The sequence below is a fragment of the Sapajus apella genome, unplaced genomic scaffold (assembly GCF_009761245.1).
Source record: "Sapajus apella isolate SASKATOON/1434 unplaced genomic scaffold, GSC_monkey_1.0 scaffold32, whole genome shotgun sequence".
Classification (NCBI taxonomy): Eukaryota; Metazoa; Chordata; class Mammalia; order Primates; family Cebidae; genus Sapajus; species Sapajus apella.
The window spans coordinates 16,330,289-16,356,115 of NW_022436972.1; the positions used below are offsets into that span (position 1 = coordinate 16,330,289).

Here is a 25,827-nt window from a genome sequence, read left to right on the forward strand (position 1 = left end):
ACTTTTTTTTTTCCCTTCTTCTTTTGAGACGGACTCTCGCTCTGTCGCCAGGATGGAGTGCAATGGCGCGATCTCGTCTCAACCCAACCTCCACCCCGCCTTGGATTCAAGCGATTCTCCTACCTCAGCATCCCGAGTAGCTGGGATTACAAGCATGCGCCACCACGCCCGGGTAATTTTTTTGTATTTTTAGTAGAGAGAGCGTTTCACCATGTTGGCCAGGATGGTCTCCAACTCCTGACCTCAGGTAATCCGCCCACCTCGGCCTCCAAATTGCTGGGATTACAGACGTGAGCCACTGCGCCCGGCCTGAAGATGTAAAATCTACCACGGAAGGATGATCTAAGTGGGAAAGGAGATGACAGGTGACGGCCTCCTAAGTGGAAGCAAGAAGGAGCTGACCGTTGCAGCCGAGGGCTTCTCTCAGCACCCACCCTGCTTCCCGCAGCATCTGGGGTCCCCGTCACACCCCTCGGAGCCTTTGGTGCACCAGACAGGGGGAACTTGGAATAAGCAGGCCAAGAATCGCCCCCTCCCGCCCCGCCTCCGCTCCAGCGGTCCCCTCGCAGGGCGGCCTCCAGCGTGCTACGGACCGCGCAGTCCCACGGACCAGGTAGTGCGCGTCTCTGCACCGAAAATGTGCACATCCACAGTGCAGTCACTAACAGGTATTACTCCTGGGTCCCTTGTGCGTCTGTTTAGGATGTGACGGAAACCAGCCACCATAGGGAGACCTGGGCTCTCTGTGGTGGCAAAGCCTGTTCAGCCTGGGCGCGCGGAAGGAAACCTCGGAAGTCATTTCCATTAGCTCCCCTTCCCCCAAACTGATCCGCTTCTGTCAATCCGTCCCTAGAAACAATGGCGAGGCCGGGGACGACAGGGGGCGTTTTAAAAATTCTGCCTTGGAAAACCCCTGAGAGTATTGAGGGACGGACAGCTCCACTCACCTGTCAGCGCTGGGGCCGTGCGCGAAACCGCGAGAAAAACCAGCTGGTGCGCAGACGCACGCCGTCCTACAGCTGCTTGGCCGCCCCGCCCCGCGCCCTGCCACGCCCCCGCACGCCACTAGCCCCACCCGTCTCCCCGGCCCCGCCCCGCCTCTCGCCCAGTCCAGTCCCTCCCCCGCCCCTTGATCCTCCGCGTTTTCCTAGCAGGCCAGTTTGGCCTTAGCCTGAATTGCGCCCTCCCGGCCTAGGGTGTCGCTGTACCGGCTTCTGAGCTCCACATAGACAAGTCCAACGCTCAGGCAGGGGTAGGAGACAGAGCGAAGCGGCTGGGGGCGGTGTCGCCGCGGACTCGGGACGGCGGAGTCGGTAGTCCCTGCGCTATGGCCGCCTCGGTGTTTTGCTGCCTGCCGTGCTGCAGAGACGGCGGGACCGGCCACATCCCTCTGAAGGAGATGCCGGCTGTGCAGCTAGACACGCAACACATGGGTAAGGGCCCTCCTTTCCTCAGACTCAACGTCTCAGGGGGGCCGGGCGCGGCAGGCAGGGAGACCTGCAGGGTCAGAAGGTCCTCACGCTGCCCCGCCGCGCCGGTCGCGCTGCCCCGACATCATTTCGTCTTGCAGATCTCTCCAGACGCCGGCGGACTCCACCTGGGCCTGGTTCTGTGTTCAAGGCTACGCAGCCCTCTCTGTCATCGCGAGTGGGCGTGTGGACCTCCCATTTTCACGGGAATCTCCTAGGGCTTCCTCTAGAGATGTCACACGTCCCCAGGCGAGGGGGCGGAGAGTGCCCTCCTGGCGCGCCCCAATCAAAACCTACACATTTTCAGTATGCTTCTAGGTCTGGTCTGCTCCTCCTTCTGCCCTGTCGGTCTTGTCTCTTGAGCCCTGTCATTTATAGATAGAAGCCTATATTACGGAAGTAATTTTTCTCTCACCTCCTAAAGTCAAAACAAGGCAGATTGCAGAAGTCTGAAGTCGCACCTGAGGTCAGAACTTGTCATTTCAACTAAAATCTCCCATTGCCCGACTCCTTAGTCATTGTTAGAGGTGCTGTCATTTCATCTGGCCTCTTTCCAACAGGTAGGCTGTTGCAAAATAAAATAGCACTTTGTTTCTTTGCATCTTGCTTTTTCCTTTCAATTCCAAGTTCATATAATTTATGTAACATTCTTTCTTTCCCGTCCCAGCCCTTTCACCACCTTATTATTTCTGTTTAGGCGTTTCCCATGTAGTTTCATGCTTCTGGAATGTGGTTCTAGAAGGAGAGATTTCCCAATATAATTATTTCAGTTAGAGTACTGTCTTTTTGTGGATTATTTTATTCTAACTATACTTATGACTTTTGATTTTTCACACATCTGATTGTTTAAAGGATAGCACATTGAAATAAAAAGGCAGTTCTTAATATTTATAATAAAGCCCCCTCTTGCCCAGATTTCTTATAATTCTGGAAATACTCTGCCCACTATATTTTTGTATAACACATACTAAATGTGATAATTATATAATTACCTTGTACATGTGTATTTACTTTTAATTCTTAGATCTCCCAAAGGTAGTACAGAACCTTAATACATAATCTTTAATTAATTTATTTATTCATTTATTCTGAGACAGAGTCTTGCTCTGTCACCCAGGCTAGAATGCAGTGGCACAATCTCCGCTCACTGCAACCTCTCCCTTCCAGGTTCAAGTGATTCTCCTACCTCAGCCTCCCAAGAAGCTGGGATTACAGGCACTTGCCACTGTGCCTGGCTAATTTTTGTATTTTTAGTAGAAATGGGGTTTCACCATGTTGGTCAGGCTGGTCTTGAACTCCTGACCTCGTGATCCACCAGTCTCAGCCTCCCAAAGTGCTGGGATTACAGGGATGAGCCACAGCACCCAGCCTAAATTATTTCATATCCATCATCATTTATAGACGATGGAGTTCAAATCCTAGTTTTCCTCAGAAAAATGTTTCCATTTCACTTACTCGTTTACTGAAGTAATACTTATTAAGCAACTATCAGGTGGCAGGCATTGTTAAAAGTGCTGAGAATGTAGTGAAGGAAAACCACTACATAGTTCCTGGATCTCATCATCAACTGCAGCACTTCTTCCTAACTCTGCTGTTAGACTCTTGAATTACTGCAATCTGCTCTTTAGAGCATTCCTTTTCTCTGGCATCTGTTTTCTCTAGGAAAAGCTGGTCGGATATACTCATTCCACTATGTTTTATTTCTCTAACGCGGTCCAGCAACTTTCAGCTGCTAATTGGATGAAATAGAGTAATGTCATCTCCAAATTTTCTAACTGCAGTAGAACTTTCTTCTTAACCTGTCTTTGTGTAAACTTAAATTCTTCAATCACAGAGGAGCCTGATTTGAGAACTTGAATGAAATGAGAGAAAAGAGTTGTTGAATTAGAAGAAGAGCATGTTTCAAACATGAATTGATCTTGACTTGAAAATAGAAACACATGGATTTGGTTATGTGAAAGATTTTTATATTAAATAATCTAAGGAATATGATTTTTTAACAAAATTGTCTGTAACTTCATATACAAGTGTTATCTCTCTCAGGGTTGTCACTTATTTTGGTGATAATGTATTACTTAAAACGACTTTGGAATTCCTCTTTTGGAATTTTCTATGGCATAGTTTTTGTAAGTATCATCATTGATTCCGTATCTTTTGCTTTTAATTGTGAATTGACTTTTTAGAGACAAATGACTTCCAAGGTAGCTACTTTGAAAGGGATACCACTTATTTGGAAATTTATGTTTTATGTTTCTTTTTTTTTTTTTTTTTCTTTTTTTAAATAGAGATGGGGGTGTCACTATGTTGGCCAGGCTGGTCTCGAACTCATGTCCTCAGCTGATCCACCCATCTCGGCCTCCCAAAGTGCTGGGATTACAGGCGGGAGCCACCGCACCGGGCCGAAATTTATGTTTCTTAAAAGATCCCTGATGGCTATGTTTATTGGTCTTCTGGCTGTACTTAAATTTGCCTTGACTTTCTAAGCAGTACCAATCATTAATAAAATTACAGATTCAAATACAGAACATCTTTGTACTTAATAAAGAGAAATGGGATAAGCTTAAAATGATTCCCGAATGATTCATAAACACCCTGAATTTTTTTTTTTTTTTTTTTTTGAGAGGGAGTCTTGCTCTGTTGCCCAGGCTGGAGTGCAATGGCCCGATCTTGGCTCACTATAACCTCCACCTCCCAGGTTCAAGCAATTCTCCTGTCTCAACCTCCCAAGTAACTGAGATTACAGGTGCATGCCACCATACCTGGCTAATTTTTGTATTTTTAGTAGAGATGGGGTTTTACTATGTTGGCCAGACTGGACTTAAACTCCTGACCTCAAGTAACCAGCCTGCCTCAGCCTCCCAAAGTGCTGGGATTATAGGTGTGAGCCGCCATGCCCAGCCAAGAGAGTGTTATTATCCCATTGTGCTCTGCAAAAGTCCTGAGACTCTAATTGTAGTAGATTAGGTCAGGTAGCAGTTCTTGACTCAGTTCAAGTGGCCAAGAAATGTGGAGGGCACTGACTGCCTTAACCTAGGACCGATGTTTTATACCTGTAGCTAGAGATTGAGACAACTTTCTTGGAACTGTTTGGATCTCCAGAGGGAAGTCTGTCAGGGAAGGGAGAACAGATGCTACATGTCCACTACAAAGTGTTTAGCACAGCGTATTCATTCATTTGTCAGTTATTTCATGAGCAGCTACTCGATGCCAAACACCGCATGGTCTTTGCCATCAGGGAGGATGCTCTCCAGTTGAAACTACTGAAGGTATATGGAGTAGCCAGATGCAAGTGATTTGTAAAAGTCCTTTCCCAGAATTTGGGGGTTAACTTTTTTAATTAGAAAAAAAAAGATGCTAATGAATTTTTAGTAGTCATACAATGGGATCCCAGTTTTGCCTTGTTTAAGGGAGAGCATCTCTTAAATCAGCCGGCTTAGAATTGTGTTAGAATCTGAAAATTTTGCATTTCTCTTATGTGTTTGTCCCAAATAATTTTGTTTAACTGTGAATTCAAACTTTTGTTACTGTGCCCTAGTTTTATTTAACCCTTTCTGTAAGAGTCCCATAGAGTTCTAATATTCAGATCTGCTTGGCTGGTATAGCTATTGCCAGCAAAGTGGTATTATTGGCCACAAGTATTGGGAGTTATATGCATTGGTGCATGGGCTATATCTTACATATTAGAATTATGTAATTCTGTATATTCTTACATATTAGAGTTGTGTATATTCTCTGATATACATGTCTTTCTTAATTAAATTGGTACTAGGATCATATCAGTAGACAATGTCTTTCTTTCTCACTCTTGTCTATAGATATTGTTTAAGCTAAAATAAAAATTTTCCACGAGAATAAAGTGCATATTAAAACCTTATTCACATATTCGCAATGTGATTGGAGTAGCTATCTTAATAAACATTTTAAGATCCTAAAGTTAGCAATTTTTTTATTGTCAAGTATTTTAACATACATATGTGCTCTTTTTCATATTCCCTGTACTTTTCAGTTCATACATGACTAATGCACAAGTATAGCCGCTTGTATTTAGTCTGTATTCAGCTGGCTTTTAGTAAATTGTTTTAATTTATTTGAATAGAATTGAAAACTACCAATTTACTAAAGTCTCTTGTGTTTATGTTTTCGTTTAAATTAAGAAATTATGAAATCATCAAATTGGCTCCTTGGCTAAAAATTAAAGGAGTTAGTCTATTCCCACCTTAAAAGTGTTTTAAACATTCAATATAATTCAGAGTTATTACAGTTTACTTGAAACTGCTTAATTAAAACTTAGTAACCTCACCCAGGCTGGAGTGACATGGTGCGATCTTGGTTCACTGCATCCTCTGCCTCCCAGGTGCAAGTGATCTTCCCACCTCAGCCTCCCAAGTAGCTGGGACTACAGGCTCATACCACCACACTGGCTAATTTTTCTATTTTTTGTAGAGGTGGGGTTTTGCAGTGTTGCCCAGTCTGGTATCAAATTCCTGCACTCAAGCAGTCTGCCCACCTCGGCCTCTCAGAGTGCTGGGATTACAGGCATGAACCACTGTACCCGGCCCACTTAACTAAAACTTATAGATACAAATGAATATTACTTATAAATGTTGTCTTAGAAAAAATAGTGAATTAAGTATTTAAGATTATATTTCAAAGTACTTATAGTGTCCCTATTTTTGGGGGGCTGGGTTGGAACCGAACAAATTAATTCTGATTGTTGGATATGAAAATACAAAACTTGGCCAGGCATGGTGTCTCATGCCTATAATCCCATCCCACTTTGGGAGCCTGAGGCGGGTGGACCACGAGGTCAGGAATTCAAGACCAGCCTGATCAATATGGTGAAACCCCCTCTCTACTAAAAATACAAAAATTAACTGGGCGTGATGGTGCGTGCCTATAATCTCCGCTACTCGGGAGGCTGAGGCAGGAGAATCGCTTGAACCCGGGAGGTGGAGGTTGCAGTGAACCAAGAGCATGCCACTGTACTCCAACTTGGCAGCAGAACAAGACAATGTCTCAAAAACAAAACAAAAAACGGCCTGGCGCAGTGGCTCACGCCTGTAATCCCAGCACTTTGGGAGGCCAAGGCGGGCGAATCACAAGGTCAAGATCAAGACCATCCTGGCCAACACAGTGAAACCCCGTCTCTACTAAAATACAAAAATTAGCTGGGCATGGTGGCGTGTGCCTATAGTCCTAGCTACTTAGGAGGCTGAGGCAAGAGAATTGCTTGAACCCAGGAGGTGGGGGTTGCAGTGAGCTGAGATCATGCCACTGCACACCAGCCTGGTGCCTGGCGACAGAACAAGACTCTGTCTCAAATAATAATAATAATACAAAAATTAGCCAGACATGGTGGCGCGCGCCTGTAGTCCCAGCTACTTGGTAAGCTGAGGCAGGAGAATCACTTGAACCTGGGAGGCAGAGGTTGCAGTGAGCTGAGATGAGGCCACTGCACGCCAGCTTGGGCAGCAGAGTGAGACTCCTTCTTAAAAAAAATAAATAAAAGAAAATAAAAATAAAATACAAAACTTTACATAGTGTCTGCATTTTTGTTTAGGAACAGATGTTGTCATTGTAAAGAATGGAAGAAGAATATGTGGAACAGGAGGTTGTTTAGCCAGCGCACCTTTACATCAAAACAAAAGCTATTTTGAATTCAAAATCCAGTCCACAGGTTGGTATAATAGTACTTTACTATTAAAAGTCCTAATTGTTCTAAATATTAAGAGCGATTTGTAACATATAAAAAAGATTCAGAAGGTAATATGAAACCCTCAAACTCTTAGAAGATCTGGATCTTCCACCTGTTATTGTGTGATCCCCGGTAAATTAGTTAATTTAGTTATATTAGGTTCAGTTTTCTTTTCTTTTTTTTTTTTTTTTTTGAGACGGAGTCTCACTCTTGTTACCCAGGCTGGAGTGCAATGGCGCGATCTCGGCTCACCGCAACCTCCGCCTCCCGGGTTCAGGCAATTCTCCTGCCCCAGCCTCCTGAGTCCCTGGGATTACAGGCACATGCCACCATGCCCGGCTAATTTTTTGTATTTTTAGTAGAGACGAGGTTTCACCATGTTGACCAGGATGGTCTCGATCTCTTGACCTCGTGATCCACCCACCTCGGCCTCCCAAAGTGCTGGGATTACAGGCTTGAGCCACCACGCCCGGCCTAGGTTCAGTTTTCTTATCTATAAAATGGGTATTACAGGAGCTGCTCTTTCTGCCTTACAGGAACTCTATGTATGAAAGTATTTTAAGACAAGACATGCTGGATAAATGTAAGGCACTAGCATTTCTAATGGGATCCAGATGTACCCTCTTGTTTGGTTAAGCATATAAGGTCAAACATATAAGCAGCATATACGCTTGCTGTTTATTTTAGGATTAAAGTCAATCTTTTGATTCTGAGTTTTTCTCTTAGTTATTAAGATACCTTGATTCAGTGTTTTGAAGCAATCATCAAATTCAGAATTCAGATAGAAGTCTATAATCTATATTTCTCTTTTTATAATTTATGGAGTTTCTTGAATTGTAAAGCAATTCTATGTGATTATAATAGTTTAGTTAACTGTGATAGTATTGTATATGGGGAAACTTTTTAAATAAAAGCTTTATTGTAAAGTGGCCAGGCATGGTGGCTCACACCTGTAATCCCAGCACTTTGGGAGACCGAGATAGGCAGACTACCTGAGGTCAGGAGTTTGAGACCAGCCTGGCCAACATGGCGAAACCCTGTCTCTACTAAAAATACAAAAATTATCCAGGCGTGGTAGTGTAGTCCCAGTTACTGGGGAGGCCAAGGCAGGAGAATTGCTTGGACACAGGAAGTGCAGGCTGCAATGAGCTGAGATTATGCCATTGCACTCCAGCCTGGGCAACAGACCAAGTCTCCATCTCAAAAAAAAAAAAAAAAAAAAAAGCAGCCAGGCACTGTTGCTCACATCTGTAATTGCAACACTTTGGGAGGCTGAGGCTGTGGATCACGAGGTCAGGAGTTTGAAACCAGCCTGGCTAACATACTGAAACCCATCTCTACTAAAAATACAAAAAATTAGCTGGGCATGGTGACTGGCACCTGTAATCACAGCTACTTGGGAGGCTGAGGCAGGAGAATTGTTTGAACCTGGGAGGCAGAGGTTGCAGTGAGCCAAGATCTCACCACTGCACTCCAGCGGGGGCAACAGTGCAAAACTCCACATCAAAAAAAAAAAAAAAAAGGCTTTATTGTAAAGAAACTTCTAGTGAAGTACTGTATGAGTGATATGGGCAGAGAATAGGAAAATAAGAGTGGAGTAAATGATGCTATTACTTGACTAGCCTTGAATGATATGAAATTTCCCCCAGGGCTTATTTTCTAAATTAGTTTTACTTATTTATTTATTTATAGATGGGGTCTTATTCTGTCACCCAGGCTGGAGTCCAGTGACATGATTATAGCTCACTGCAGCCTCGAGCTTCTAGGCTCAAGCAGTACTCCTGCCTCAAGCTCCCCAGTAGCTGAGACTATAGGTTCAAGCCACCGTGCCTAGCTCTAAATTAGTTTTAAATAATGATTTTCAATGGGGCATGGTGGCTTACACCTATAATCCTAGCACTTTGGGAGGCCGAAGCAGGAGGATTGCTCAAGACCAGGAGTTTGAGACCAGCCTGGGCAACATAGCACAACCCCATCTCTACAAAGAAGAAAAAATTACCTGGGTGTGGTGGTTCAAGATGCTGGGTAAGAAAATGATTTTCCACCTTATTGTTAATTTCTCCTCTCCATGATATTGCTTATGGCATATATTGTTTGTCACTCATCGTAGATGTAAAAACTGAAGACAGTATATTCCCACTTTTCAGAGGGAGAGCTTAAAACTGAACTCCAGACCATTTAAATTCAATGTGTAGCTTTTAAAAAATCTTTTTGAGAGAATAATAATGATGATGATGATAGCTAGCATTTTCTGAATACTTACTGTGTGCTTTACTTATGTTTTGGAGTACTTAAACGGTTCCAAGTGCTTTACTTGGATTATCTTGTATCTTTTCATAATCTTGTGAGGTGAGTACTGTTAGAATCCTCAGTTCACAGATAAGGGAACAAAGAGAGATAATTTGCCCAATATGATATAGCAAAGTCAAGATTTAATCCTCATTTGCTCAATTCCAGGGCCCACTCTCGTATCTCCTAGGCTGTACTACATCTGTGGAGAACATAATATAGTTTGAAAACTACTTTTATTTTATTTTATTTTATTTTATTTACTGAGACAGGGTCTGGCTCTGTCGCTCAGGCTGGAGTGCAGTGGAATGATCATGGATCACTGCAGCCTTGACCTCCCGGGCTCAAACAATCCTCCAACCTCAGCCTCCTGAGTAGCTGGGATTACAGGCACATGCCCTCATGCCCAGCTAATTTTTGTATTTTTGTGGAGATAGGGTTTGGGCATGTTGCCCAGGCTGGTGCAAAGTAGTTTTAAAAGAAGATTTTTTTAAAAAAGAGTAATAGAAAACAATTTAGTGATAATACAGCACTTCCTTTAAAAAGTATATACTCCCTTTTAAAATAACCCTGTTTATGGTTGTAGTCTTCAGATTTTGAGGGCATTTAAACTATTATATTTTTAGGAATCTGGGGTATTGGTGTTGCGACTCAGAAGGTTAACTTAAATCAGATTCCTCTCGGCCGAGATGTGCACAGTCTGGTGATGAGAAATGATGGAGCCCTGTACCACAACAACGAAGAGAAAAATAGGCTACCGGCAAACAGTCTTCCACAGGAGGGAGATGTGGTGGTAAGTTTCCTCGTGGAGTTGCTTTCCATTGTTAACGACTAAACTTGAACTGCTTTTAGTATCTACAGCTTTGCCTGGGAGTTTATGGTTTGAATTCCAAAGCAATGGGATCGGATCTAATGAGATAGTGCATTTTTCCGGAAAGGATTTGTGGATGCTGCTGCCCTACTCAACTGCTGTCTCCTTTTTAGAGCTGCCACTGGCCAGGAAAATCAGTGTGAACCCTTTTTCAACTCTGGAGAATTAATAACAGGCTGGCTGCTGACCATACATTCCTGTTTCTCTCACCTTAGAGAAACCTTGGCCCACAATTCTTAAAAGTTTGCTGACGCTCATATTAGAAAATGCAAGGTATATTTGAGGAGTTTGTTAGGGAAAATGTTCACCTTCCTTCCTTTTTCCTTCCCTTTCCTTCCCTTCCTTCCCTTCCTCCCTCCCTTCCTCTTTCTTTTTTCCTTTTCTGAGATAGAGTATCACTCTGTCACATAGGCTGTGGTGCAGTGGCATGACCTTGGCTCACTGCAACCTCCGCCTCCTGGGTTCAAGCTATTCTCCTGCCTCAGCCTCCCGAGTAGCTAGGATTACAGACACACACCACCACGCTCGGCTGATTTTTTTGTACTTTTAGTAGACACAGGGTTTGGCCATGTTGGCCAGGCTGGTCTCGAACTCCTGACCTCAAGTGATCCACCTGCCTCGGCCTCCCAAAATGAGCCACTGCATGCAGCCACACGTTTATTTCTTCATTTGTTATGAAATTCTGTTAGAGAATTACAGCATTTTATCAGAATTGTTCATCTTCATTAAACTTAACCTAATTAAACTCTTTAGAGAATAGAACTCAAAATCCTAAAGCTTGATAGTAGAAAAGTTTTTCTTTTTTTTTTTTTTTTTTTTTTTGGAGAAGGGGTTTTCCTCTTTTTTTCCCGGGGGGGGAGTGCAATGGCGCGATCTCGGCTCACCGCAACCTCCGCCTCCTGGGTTCAGGCAATTCTCCTCCCCCAGCCTCCTGAGTCGCTGGGATTACAGGCACGCGCGAGCATGCCCAGCTAATTTTTTGTATTTTTTTTTAGTAGAGACGGGGTTTCACCATGTTGACCAGCATGGTCTCGATCTCTTGACCTCGTGATCCACCCACCTCGGCCTCCCACAGTGCTGGGATTACAGGCTTGAGCCACCGCGCCCGGCCAGAAAAGTTTTTCTTAGACAGCAGAGGATAGTGAAAGTTACACGTTATTAAAACTTTTCTGTTTTTACTCCTAACTGGCTCTGTTTAACTCTTTACCAAAGCTAGCACTTTGAAAATGTAATCCAAAGATTTCTTTCTGTCTTTCCAGATACTTCCTCCCACACTCTATTATCCAAAACTCCTCCCTATCTACTGAGGTCACGTTATTACTGATTAACAACTGAGTCCTAGAGTCTCCTTGGGCCGAGGTGCCCTTGTACACCGAAACTTGGCTTCTCAATTCTGATATGAAGTTGAGAAGAATCCATGAATAATGAAATAAAGTTTCTAAAAAGATGAAACAGACAAGAGAAATCCAAGTTAATTAATTTAGAAAAGGTACAGTATTTTAGAAAGAATGAAGAAAGGTGTGGAAATTGAGATTTTTGGTTATGACCTGATCTTTCTTCTCTTTTCTGCAATTTCAAAAATATGAACAACAGTAAGTTTTTAATTGTTGGAAGTTTTTTTTCCTGAATTGACTAAAGAAAAAACGAGGATGAAAGGTGTAAGCCATTAAAAAAATCTGCTTTTCCCCATTCTTTTTGAATAGTTGGTTCTGTATTTGTAGATCATTGCCAGATGCCCCATAATATGGAACATCCTTATTCAAATGGTGATTTCTTGAAAGAGAATCTTGAAGTCAAGTTGATGCTGTCAACCTGTTTATCTTAAAAGATGAAATTCAAATATGAGAAAGGGTAATCAGTAACAAATGTTTTTCTTTTTTGTTAAACTGAAACTTCTACCTGCCTTCCTATCTCATTTCATTTGTAGTGATGTCTAATAGCACAATATGACAGACTGAAGAATGCCACTTTTTGTCTGTCAGTGTTGTTAAATAAGACTCTGAGTTTTCACGCTCATTCTCATAAAAGGAGAACTAAAACTACGCAGTGCCAGGAAAAGAAAAACATTACCCTGTCATTTTAACTTTATCTTCCTAGTTCAAGTACTGGAGAACAAATGTTGCCAAATTGTTAACAGTGGCATGGAATAAAGAAAATGGATTATAAGAAAGGAAAAACATTCTTATGTGTTTAGAATTTAAGTCATGTACCATTCTCTGAGGAGAAATCAAGAAACGTAAGCTCTTAACATCTAACCAAATGATTATATGATTATACTCATATGATAATCACCCAGTGCAGCACAGCCTGCTACAGAACTAGGAAGACATACATGAAACAGTTTATGCTGACTCTCTCCTTAGACATATAGTTCTGAAAAGTACAAATTTCATTCTAAAATGCATGAATATGTATCAGTTTAATTTTAGAGAAGTCTTATAAACATTCTATGTAATAATAACAATAATGAACACTTCTAAGCATTTATTATGGGCACAGTTCTAAGTATCTGGCAAGGATTAAATTGTTTAATGCTTATAATGGCCCTTTGAAATAGGCATTATTATTTTTATTGGTTTTTTTTTAAGATGTTGTTTCGCTCGTGTTGCCCAGGCTGGAGCACATTGGCGTAATCTTGGCTCACTGCAACCTCCACCTTCCGGGTTCAAGTGATTCTCCTGCCTCAGCCTCCCAAGTAGCTACGATTACAAGAACCCGCCATCACTCCTGGCTAATTTTTTTGTGTTTTTAGTAGCGACGGGGTATCACCATTTTCGCCAGGCTGGTCTGGAACTCTTGACCTCAGGTGATCCACCCAGCTTGGCATCCCAAAGTGCTGAGATTACGACGTGAGCCACTGCGCCTGGCTGGTAGTAAGTAGTATTATCACCATTTTACAGACTAAGAGAAGTTAAGTAATTTCTTATGTGAGTTAATTACAAGACTATATAGCTCAGCTAGGCACTATGGCTTATGCCTATAATCCTAGCACTTTGAGAGGCCAAGGCAGAAGGATCCCTTGAGCTTAGGGGTTTGAGACCAGCCTGGGAAACATAGTGAGACCCATCTCTATAAACAAACAAACAAATAAATAAAGTTTAAAAAGAAAATTAGTCGAGCACAGTGGCATGCTCCTATAGTCCCAGCTACTTGTAAGGCTGAGGTGGGAGAACCGCTTCAGCCCGGGAAATAAAGGCAGCAATGAGCCATGATCCAGCCTGGGCCACAGAGCAAGACCTTGTCTCAAAAAAACAAAACAAAACAACAACAACAAAAAACAACCAAAAACCAAAACAAGATCATAGCTGAACCAGTCTCATTTCAAAATCTGTTCACTAATCTGCACACAATTATTAATAGACGTAGAACAGATAGGATATTTTGCTATTATTTTGGCAGAGTCAAACCCAGTTTCTTCATCATGGGATAGACTGGGTTAGAAAAGACTTGAACTGGCTAGTCATGGTGGCACACACCTGTAATCCCAGCACTTTGGAAGGCTGAGGTGGGTAGATCACAGTGAGCCAAGATCTTGCCACTGCACTCCAGCCTGGGCAACAGAGTGAGACCTAGTCTCAAAAAAAAAAAAAGGAAAGAAAATACTTGAAATAAACTATGCTGGGGTGGGATTTCTCACATCCTTCCTCACCTCTTTGGTGCTGGGGTTTTGTTACTGCAGGCTTAAATTTAAAACTTGCTTAAGGCCAGGCACGGTGGCTCATGCCTGTAATCCCAGCACTTCGAGAGGCCAAGGTGGGCAGATTATTTGAGGTTAGGAGTTCAAGACCAGCATGGCCAACATGGTGAAACCCCATGTCTACTAAAAATACAAAAATTAGCCGGGCATGGTGGTGGGCACCTGTAATCCAGCTACTTGGGAGGCTGAGGCATGCAGGAGAATCTCTTGAACCTGGGAGGTGGAGGTTGCAGTGAGCTCAGATGATGCCATTGCACTCCAGCCTGGTCGACAGAACAAGACTCTGTCAAGGAAGGAGAGAAGGGGGAAAGGAGGGAAGGAAGGAAGAAGGGAGGGAGGGCGGGAAGGAAGGAAGGAAGGAAGGAAGAAAGAAAGAGGAAAAAACAGAAAACTTCCTTGTTTGCAATTGGCCACTGGGGGATGAAGGTGCCTGGATTACAACCCCAGATAAGTTTTTGTTTTTTTAAATGAAAACAGACTTTTTCTTTTTTTTTTTTTTTTTTTTAATTTTATTGCATTTTAGGTTTTGGGGTACATGTGAAGAACATGCAAAATTGTTGCATAGGAACACACGTGGCAGTGTGATTTGCTGCCTTCCTCCCCATCACCTACATCTGGCATTTCTCCCCTTGCCATCTCCCCCCAGCTTCCCACCCCCCACCGTCCCTCCCCTATTTCCCCCCAACTGACCCCAGTGTGTAATGCTCCCCTCCCTGTGTCCATGTGTTCTCATTGTTCAACACCCGCCTATGAGTGAGAACATGCGGTGTTTGATCTTCTGCTCTTCTGTCAGTTTGCTGAGAATGATGGTTTCCAGGTTCATCCATGTCCCTACAAAGGACCCAAACTCATCATTTTTGATGGCTGCATAATATTCCATGGTGTATATGTGCCAGATTTTCCCTATCCAGTCTATCGTCGATGGGCATTTGGGTTGGTTCCAGGTCTTTGCTATTGTAAACAGTGCTGCTATGAACATTCGTGTGCACGTGTCCTTATAGTAGAACGATTTGTATTCCTTTGGATATATACCCAGTAATGGGATTGCTGCGTCAAATGGAATTTCTATTTCTAGGTCCTTGAGGAATCGCCACACTGTCTTCCACAATGGTTGAACTAATTTACACTCCCACCAACAGTGCAAAAGTGTTCCTATTTCTCCACATCCTCTCCAGCATCTGTTGTCTCCAGATTTTTTAATGATCGCCACTCTAACTGGCATGAGATGGTATCTCAATGTAGTTTTGATTTGCATTTCTCTGATGACCAGTGATGATGAGCAATTTTTCGTATGTTTGTTGGCCTCACGTATGTCTTCTTTTGTAAAGTGTCTGTTCATATCCTTTGCCCACTTTTGAATGGGCTTGTTAGTTTTTTTCCTGTAAATCTGGAAAACAGACTTTTTCATTAGAAAAGTGAATCCCAGCCATCAGCTAGCTTTGTTTTAGTTTGTCTAAAGACACAAACTAAAGTGAAACAAAGGCAATCTATGTACTATTTATCTTTCTCAATATTCCTTAATTATTAATAATTGTTTAAGCTAACCCTGGCTTTGCTAAGAACTGAGAATCTTTGATGGCCCTTACCACATTAGCTTCTCTGGGCCTTTGCTGTCTTGCCTGTAAAGAGAGAGAATTAAGACTAAGATGATCTATAAAATCTCTTTTACTTCTAAAAAGCTTTTAACTTGATAGACTTTATCCACAGTCAGAAATCCTGAAATCCTTGAAGTGGATTGCTTTTTGGTCTATGATGACTTCTCAATTGAAAGATCTCTGCTGTTTTTCAAGGAAAAGATCTCTTTTTGTTATCAGTTAGTAGCTATTATATAAAGTTTTAAAGAGAGAGGGTGATTAAGAGTAAGTGTTTAAAGAGAGGCATGGTGATTTAGAGAGAGGTATTGTGATTAAGAGCAAGTATTCTGAAACCGTACTGCATGGGTTTAAGTCACAGCTTTTCCACTTCCTAGCTGTGCAATCTTAGGTAAATTATTTAATCTTTCTGTGCTTTAGCGACCTCATCTGTAAAATGGAGATCATAATACTGTCTTGTTGTGAGGATTAAATGAGTAAATATGAACTGCCTAGAATAGTAGCACTATTGGTATGTAATATGGGCTAAGTGTTTTTTAGCATTTTAACATTAATTATTAATATTACTAATTGTGATTTTTTTTTACCATCAGTAGTGTATAGAGTAATTTTATTACATTGTTTTTTAAATCACTTGAGTTGTTTTTTTTTTCTATTTTTTAACTTGAAACTAATTACCAATTTTATTCCGTTGTAAACACCAGCTTTTCCTTAATAATATGACTAATTTGAAACCAGGGTAAAGAGATGTAGAAATGTGTTCTTTCTTCCTAGAAATAAATTGTATAGAGACATTTCTTCATATTTTGAAGACAGTGACAGGTAGTAAGTCCTGATAGTGAAAAAAACCTCATTGTTTTTCCTTCTTAAGATCAAATTCTGCTGGGCATGGTGGCTCATGCCTGTAATCCCAGTGCTTTGGAGGTCTGAGGCAGGTGGATCACCTGAGGTCAGGAGTTCAAGACCAGCCTAACCAACATGGTGAACCCCATCTCTAAAAAAGATCAAATTCTTTAGAGAGAGAGCAGCATTTTCTCTAGGAGTGTAAAAGGTTTCTCTATTCATGGTATGTAGTTCTTATATTATCTTAGCATTCAAAATATAAAATCTAGATTATACAAATATAATTCTAGCATTTAAACTGTTTACTTTGTTTTATCGCTAATGTGGACTCTTGGGATGTTACGTGACGTTATTCCCCCTCATAATTACTACTAATTTTTTTTAGCTCAGTTCAAGTAGAATTCTACCAAATTGTCAACCCTTAATGAAAATTGTTGTCACCCTGTGCTTAGTTTTTTGTCTCCATACTTTCCAGTCAATGCTTTCTGACTGCTCAGCTTTTATGGAACATTTTTATTTTTTCCTTCCTAGGGTATTACATATGACCATGTGGAATTAAATGTATATTTGAATGGAAAAAACATGCATTGTCCAGCATCAGGTATACGAGGGACGGTGTATCCAGTTGTTTATGGTAAGCTAAAATATTTCTCATGTATTATTAGATATGTATTAACTTTTGTTTGGCATGTGTATCAGTCCATTCTCATGCTGCTGTAAAGACATACCCAAGACTGGGTAATTTGTAAAGGAAAGAGGCTTAATTGACTCACAGTTCTGCAGAGCTGGGAAGGCCTCAGGAAACTTACAATCATGGTGGAAGGGGAAACAAAACACATCCTTCTTCACATAGCAAGAGGAAGGAGAAGATTGATCAAGGTGGGGGAAAGCCCCTTATAAAACCATCAGATCTTGTGAGAACTCACTCACGAGAACAGCATGAGTGTAACCACCCCTATGATTCAGTTATCTCCCACTGGGTCCCTCCACAACACGTCGGGATTGTGGGAATTGTAATTCAAAATGAGATTTGGGTGGGGACACAGCCAAACCATATCAGCATGTATGTTAATTTTATAACTCTCATCTAGAAATCTGGATACAGCCGGGCGCGGTGGCTCACGCTTGTAATCCCAGCACTTTGGGAGGCCGAGGCGGGTGGATCACGAGGTCAAGAGATCGAGACCATCCTGGTCAACATGGTGAAACCCCGTCTCTACTAAAACTACAAAAAAAACATTAGCTGGGCATGGTGGCGCGTGCCTGTAGTCCCAGCTACTCAGGAGGCTGAGGCAGGAGAATTGCCTGAACCCAGGAGGCGGAGGTTGCGGTGAGCCGAGATCGCGCCATTGCACTCCCGCCTGGGTAAAAACAACAAACCACCATCGCAAGGAAAAAAAAAAAAAAAAAAAAAGAAATCTGGATACATTGTTAATGAGGACCTTTTTATATGGAATGTAATCAGTAGGATATTAACAGTCCCACTTTGCAGGATTAAGAATAGTTTCTATGCCCCATGTATTAAAAAAAATTGCTAAATACAATGATTATAGTTAAATATACAATAACCATCCTCCCTTTTTCTTTTTCTTTCTTTCTTTTTTTTTTTTTTGAGACAGAGTTTTGCTCTTGTTGCCCAGGCTGGAGTGCAATGGCGTGATCTCGGGCCATTGCAACCTCTGCCTCCCGGATTCAAGTGATTCTCATGCCTCAGCCTCCCGAGTAGCTGGGATTACAGGCATGTGCCACCACACCTGGCTATTTTTTTGTATTTTAAGTAGAGATGAGGTTTCTCCATATTGGTCAGACTGGTCTCAAACTCCTGACCTCAGGTGGTCCACCAAGTTCAGGCCCCCCAAAGTGCTGGGATTACAGGCGTGAGCCACCGCGCCTGGCTCCTTTTTCAACATGTAGTTTTATGTTTTAGAAAGTTTCAGAAAGCTTTACTGAATTTAGAAAACCTTTTCTGCAAGTTATTGGGAATGATTACATGACCAGGACACATAACTATAAATAATATTTTGGAATTAGGGATGGGAATTTTATGTAGATGGAGCATTAATAACCTTTACAAAATTCCCTAAATGTTAATGCTCTTCTGAGGGAAATAGTGACTTAGAATAGTTTCATGTTTTGCATTGGTAGTCGCATAGGTATAAGTACTGTTATTTCTGTACATGTGTGTTCCGTCAAGACTTGGGCTACTTAAGAGATGACTCTATTACCACTTAATTACTTAAATCTTGGGGGTTGTTTTTGTTTTTTTGTGAAAGTCTTGCTCTGTCCCCCAGGCTGGAATGCAGTGGCCCAGTCACAGCTCACTGCAGCCTCAAACTCCTGGGTTCAAAGCAATCCTTCCGCCTCAGCCACCCTGGTAGCTGGGACTACAAGTGTGCACCACTATTGGGAAAACAGGCATGAACCACTGCATGCGGCCTACCTTAATTTTTATTACTGAAAATTCTAAGGTTCTGGTACAGTGGCTTATGCTTGTAGACCCAGTACTTTGGAAGGTTGAGGTGGGTAGATCACAAGGTCAGGAGTTTGACACCAGCCTGGCCAGTAGGGTGAAACCCTGTCTCTACTAAAAATACAAAAATTAGCCAGGCATGGTGGTGTGCTCCTGTAATCCCAGCTACTTGGGAGGCTGAGGCAGGAGAATCACTTGAACCTGGGAGGCAGAGGTTGCAGTGAGCCGAGATCGTGCCACTGACTCTAGTCTGGGTGACAGCGCAAGACTTCATCTCAAAAAAAAAAAAAAAAAAAAAAAAAAAAAAAAAAAAAAAAAAAAAAGAAAAGAAAGAAAAAAAGAAAATTCCAAACATGGAAAGAAATAAAAAGAATAGTATAATAAATCCTCATATACCCATCAGCCAGCTTCAAACAATTATCAACTTGTAACCAATCAGGTTTCATCCATACTCCCCCAACCCCCAACGCTGCTACTGTTCTTCACCTCCCCGCCTTGGGTTATTTTGAGGCAAATGCCCAGATGGTATATAATTTTATTCATAAATGTTTCATTTGTATCTAAAAAATGGGTCTCTCCTTTCTTTTCTTTTTAGAAAAACATAACCACAATGTCTTTATCACTTTATTCTCCTTTATTTTTTATATTATCAACTTTCTTTTTTTTTCAGATAGAGTTTCAGTCTTGTTGCCCAGGCTGGAGTGCAATGGCAATATCTTGGCTCACCGCAATCTCCGCCTCCCAAGTAGCTGGGATTACAGGCATGTGCCACCACACCCAGCTAATTTTGTATTTTTAGCAGAGACAGTGTTGGTCATGCTGGTCTCAAACTCCCGACCTCACATGATCCACCCTCCTTGGCCTACCAAAGTGCTGGAATTGCAGGCATAAGCCACCTCGCCCAGCCAACTTTTTTTTTTTTTTGAGACAGAGTCTCATTCTGTCACCCAGGCTGGAGTGTAGTGGTGTGATCTCAGCTCACTGCAACCTCTGCCTCCTGGGTTGAAGTGATTATCCTGCCTCAGCCTCCAGAATAGCTGAGATTACAGGTGTGCATCACCATGCCCAGCTAACTTTTGTTTGTTTACTAGAGATGTGGTTTCACCCTGTTGGCCAGGCTGGTCTTGAACTCCTGAGCTCAATGATCCGCCCATCTTGGCCCCCGAAAGTGCTGGGATTACAGGCGTGAGCCACCATGCCCAGCCTATTTTAAATCATCAGCCTTAAATCAACAGGTGTATGATTTTTCTGCATGTAGTTTTAGTGAGTCTAAAAATATTTTTTCATTTAAGTTCTTAAATTTGGGTTATAATAAGAACTAATTAGGACTGGCTCAGTGGCTCACGCCTATAATCCCACCACTTTGGGAGGCCGAAGCCACTGGATCACTTGAGGTCAGGAGTTTGAGACCAGCCTGGCCAACATGGTGAAATACAAAAAAAATTAGCCAGGTATGGTAGTGCCTGCCTGTGATCCCAGTTACATGGGAGGCCGATACAGGAGAATCGCTTGAATCCAGGAGGTAGAGGTTGCAGTGAGCTGAGATCGTGCCATTGCACTCTGGCCTGGGCGGCAGAGCAAGACTTCATCTCCACCCCACAAGAAAAGAACGGATTAAGCCAGGACCAGTGGCTCATGCCTATTATCCTAGCACTTTGGGAGGTCAAGGCAGGTGGGTCACCTGAGGTCAGGAGTTCAAGACCAGCCTGGCCAATATGGTGAAACCCCGTCTCTACTGAAAATACAAATATTAGGTGGGTGTGGTGGCAGACACCTGTAATCGAAGCTTCCTCAGGGGATGAGGCAGGAGAATCACTTGAGCCCAGGAGGCAGGGGTTGCAGTGAGCTGAGATCACACCACTCCAGTCCAGCCTGGGTGACAGAGCAAGACTCCATCTCAGAAAAAAAAAACAACGAAATAAATGTTTTGTAGTTTACTATAAAAGCAGCACTGGTGCAATGACTCATGCCTGTAATCCCAGCACTTTGGGAGGCTGAAGTAAGAGGGTTGCTCAAACCCAGGAGTTCAAGACCAGCCTTGAGCAACATAATGAGAACCTGTCTCTACATAAAATTTAAAAATTAGCCAGGTGTAGTTGTGCGTGCCTATAGTCCCAGCTACTTGGGAGGCTGAGCTGAGAGGATCTGTTGAGCCTGGGAGATCAAGTCTCCTGTGAGCAATGATTGTGCCACTGTACTCCAGCTTGGGTACCAGAGTAAGGCCCTGTTTCAAAAGAAAAATAAAATTAAAGTTAAGAAATAGAAATAGCTTATCAATGATGACAAACCAGGATGTCAGAAGTATGCTTGTGATTACTTTTTAGTTTAAGGTTTTCATTAGCCTTCTTTTCTCCTAAAATTACTTTTCAGTCACTTTTACCTTCTGTGTCCTTGCATGTAAACATGTTTTTAAAACTCAATTTAGTGTTGTATATTGGGTAAGCCTAAAAGCAATTCCTTTATTTACTTGAGTAAATGGAAATTTAGTTTGATATTTGAAATAGGTTAGCCTGAGAAAGAAAATAAATATCAGTAGAATGACAGTTATACAAGTTAAACTGTAGCAAATAAGCTTAATGCTCTAAACTGTTTCTTTTATTCAGCATCATTTGTAATGTACTAAAGTTATAGATACTGAATTGTATTTCATAAATTGAACTCATAAATGACTCCAATTAAACCAAGTATTTTAATAGGCTGATCCTATCAAAGGTAAAAATAAAACTTAAATCACCTTACCTTTTTGTCTTCTACCCGTAATCCTTGATCAATCCAATCATTTGCTTTGTCTATTCTTTTTTTTTTTTTTTTGAGACGGAGTCTCACTCTGTCACCCAGGCTGGAGTGCAGTGGTGCAATCTTGGCTCACTACAACCTCCACCTCCCGGGTTCAAGTGATTCTCCTGCCTCAGCCTTCCTAGTAGCTAGGACTATAGGCGCACACCATCATGCCTGGCTAATTTTTTTTTTTTTTTGTATTTTTAATAGAGACAGGGTTTCACCATGCTTGCCAGGCTGATCTCAAACCCTGACCTTGTGATCTGCGCACCTCGGCCTCCCAAAGTGCTGGGCTTACAGGCTTACAGTCATGAGCCACTGCACCTGGCCGCTTTGTCTATTCTTACACTGAACCTATACAGAGAGAAAAACTGCATAACATTGAAGGTGTGTCCAGCCTAATCTGAGCTCTCAATAATTTTCATCAATTCTTTTTGCATCTCTGTGCATTCTGTGCTTCTTGCATTCTCTATTCATTCTCTGAAAATGCCCTTGCCTTCTACTTTACAAAAAAATGGACTATCACAAGTGATCTCCAGCTTCCCTCTCTTGAAGTCCAATCCTGCCTTCTTTCCATCTCATCTCAGAAGTGGTGCTTTCTGCGTGTTGCAAACACTGTCTCTGTAGTCTGGGTTTCAAAATCCCCAACTCTGGAACGTCACTTTGTCAATTATTTCATCAATATCTCATGTCATAGGCCTCCCTCTTCAGTGCTTATAAACATTCTGAGTCTTTCCCATCCCAAACGCCCTTCTTTGGGTATGCATTCCTCACTAGTCCCTGGATGGCCACATTTCTTCTAGAATAACCTACATCTACCATCTTTATTGTTTTTCTTTTTTTTAACATTTAGGTTGGTGGGTACATGTGAAGGTTTGTTACATAGGTAAACTGGTGTTATGGGGTTGGGGTTGTTGTACAGATTATTTGACTAGCTCAGGAGTAGAGCATTTGACACCTTTGTTGTTATTGTTCATTTGTTCTGCAACCCAACCTGGCTGCCATACACCACTCATTGAAACCACCCTTGTTAAAATCACTGGTGACTTCATGAATGTGAAATCCAGTAATTACATTTTTTTCTGCATTCATGTTGAAATATAAAGTATATAGTAATGTGCATTAAACTTATATGTGCAATTTAACAAATGGCTACCAAGTGAACACCCACACCACTTAGATAAAGAAATACATTTTCTTGGCCCAGATGCAGCCCGCACCACAGCTACATTCCTCACCCAGGGAGAGTCAATCACTATTGGATGGCAGTGCTAATTATTTACTTGCTTTGCTTTACAGTCATGGTTTGTTTTGTCATCACCAGGGTCAAGGTAATAAACATAATCCTCGCCCCAAAGGTTTCCTTCTGTCTCTTGTATCCTACTCACCTCTCCAGCCCCAACCAAACAACCACTGATCTGCTTTCTGTCACTACAGATTAGCCTGCATTTTCTAGACTATTTTATTAACGAAATCATATAGTCTGTATTTTTCTTTTGGTCTGGGTTCCTTCACTTAGCACAATTATTTGAAGATTCATTCATGCTGTAGCATGTATCATTAATTCATCAGTTTTTATTGCTGAGAAGTATAGCATTGTGTGGATACATCACAATTTCTGTATCCTTCACTGGTTGATGGATATTAGGGTTGTTTCCAGTGTGGGGCTATTACAAATAAAGCTGTTGTGAACATTTGAAAATATGTCTTTGGATATACATATTCATTTCTCTTGAGTAAATGCAGGTAAAAACATTTAGAAGCTGAGTAAGGACTGCAGTCTAGTTCACAGTAGTGCACCAATGTCAGTTTCCTGGTTTGGATGTTGATCTGTAGTCATGTAAGATGTTACCACTGAGGCAAACTGGACCAAGGGTGCACTGGACTGTAACATTTTTGCAACTTCCTGTGCATCTGTACTTTTTCAAAATTAAACATTTTTTTAAAAGTAATACATCTAAATTGTATAAAATTGAGAAAATGCAGATAAGCAAATAAGAAAAAAATTACCCATATTCACATTCTCTTGAGAGAATTACTAATAATATTTTGATATATATCCTTTCAATATGTTTGACAGGTAGATTTTTGTTTTTGTTATGGTTGTTTTTACCCATAGAATTATGTTTTGTAATAGGGACAGCAGATATATTTAGTCTTCTTACCTATTAATATTTTGGTATTATGGAGACAGTTTATTTTATATTGTGTATTCATTCAAATTAAAGTATTTGCTTCTAATTTATTTTCTTTCTTTTCCTATCTTTTAGTTGATGACAGTGCAATTTTGGATTGCCAGTTCAGTGAATTTTATCATACGCCTCCTCCTGGTTTTGAAAAAATATTATTTGAACAGCAGATCTTCTGAATGTATTTGTTTTTGAAATTTGTATTTCTGCACTGTTCAAAAATGTTTATCATTTAATAAAGCTTTACCTGGCCTATAGATGAAAATATATTCTTAAAAATAAGCTTGTTAATGCTGTCTAAGGAACCAGTATATTCATTATACCACCCTGAAGTTGTGATTTAAAATACTTTATGTTTTGTGAAATGAAAATAAACATTTGGGCAATTTATTTAATTCTTATTTAAATAAATAGAACTGGATTTAATGAACAGTATTACATGGCTATATAGATATATATATTTAAAGAAGACTCTTTCTTACATAATATATTTGTTTTGATAGAGATGTAGAGTTGGGTGGGTGTTTTTGTCACTCTGAAGTTTAGACCTCATTAAGTATTTTAGGTCTCTGTCCTTTTTTATATACAATATAACAAAGTGAAAGAAATTTATATTATTGGGAACTTCACTTTTGGCGATCTATTTACTGTATCATGTACCACTTTTCTTAAAACTTAAATTGCTTACTTTGTTGTGTAATGTCATTGCTCTTGATTTTCTCTGTGAAAGGAGATAAACGTTTCAGTAATTGTAAGAGCATTTTATTGCCTCATGCTACGTTACCTCAATTTCAGAGTAAGTAGTGGTTGATTAGTAATGTAGTATACACTGGCAGACATATAGAGTAGTATATGTAATGCTTTACATTTAAATGAGATTATTCTTTTAAGGATTTTTATTTGTATGTTTTCTGGAATAAATAGTTGTAATTAAGGAATGTACAATACTATATTAAACACATTCTTCCTATTTTGTTAATTACACACTAAATTCACATCACCTGTGATTATTTCAATTCAGAGATAAGTAAATCCTCTTCACCACCCTGAGTCTTTGCCCAGCTCCTAAGAATCACTGTCCTTTAGTTAATGCCCTGTGACCTGAACTAATCACTCTATACATCTTCAGATACATTGTCTGTTTTCAAATGAGCATGGCAAGGATGCATACATTTCCCTCATTTTATCAACAAGAAGCAGTACATTGTGCAGGAAAACATGGGTGTTAGAAAGAGATCCAAATTGTAGTTTTGCTGCTCATTCCATTTTCTTCTCAGGTGAGATCCCCAGTCTCTCCAAGTCTCAGATTCCCATTTATAAAAGGAGCAATCATACTGACATGAGATTCTATGATTAAATAAGGTAATACATGTATTACGTCTTAATAATCATAGGCACTTAATAAATGTAGTTTCCTTGATGCTAAAGCATCAGAGAACGTGGTTTTCATGATGCACCTCAGACTAGCAACATCAGCATCACTGGAATTCGTTAAAAATGGACACTCTCAGGCCCCACCCCAGACCCACCAAATCAGAAACTGGGGGATAGCACCCAGGAATCTGTGTTTGAAGTCCCTTCAGGTGAACCTGATACATACTAAAGTTTGAGAACTGCTGCTCAGTTGAGAATTATTTGCCTACTGTAAATTTTCTAAGGATTTATGATGGGCTATTTTTGACCCATAGGCTCAGAGAATCCTGCAAAATACTTTTTAAATGTTTATTTGGCAGACAAAAATGTGACAATATGCTTTGAAAACATATATATACTTGAGTAACATATTTATATAAATCCCAAATTTTACCTCTGAAGGTATATGAAATTGAGCTATGTATTATGCATTTTGTCTGGCTTTCTATCATAATTTCAATTTGTAAAGAATGTGCTTACTTGGGAAAGCAAATTAAAGTGACTACTGTTTGTTATCTTAA

At 41.0% G+C, this 25,827-nt stretch overlaps 1 protein-coding gene across 1 annotated transcript; it reads left to right on the forward strand.

The window, feature by feature from the left end:
- Positions 1-1,064: 1,064 nt before the first annotated feature.
- Positions 1,065-25,827, forward strand: SPRYD7 (SPRY domain containing 7). Its single transcript, XM_032294585.1, has 5 exons — positions 1,065-1,433; positions 7,030-7,146; positions 10,080-10,246; positions 16,988-17,090; positions 23,975-25,827. Exons 1-5 carry the CDS (start codon positions 1,328-1,330, stop codon positions 24,070-24,072), a joined length of 591 nt encoding a protein of 196 aa, XP_032150476.1. The 5' UTR covers positions 1,065-1,327; the 3' UTR covers positions 24,073-25,827.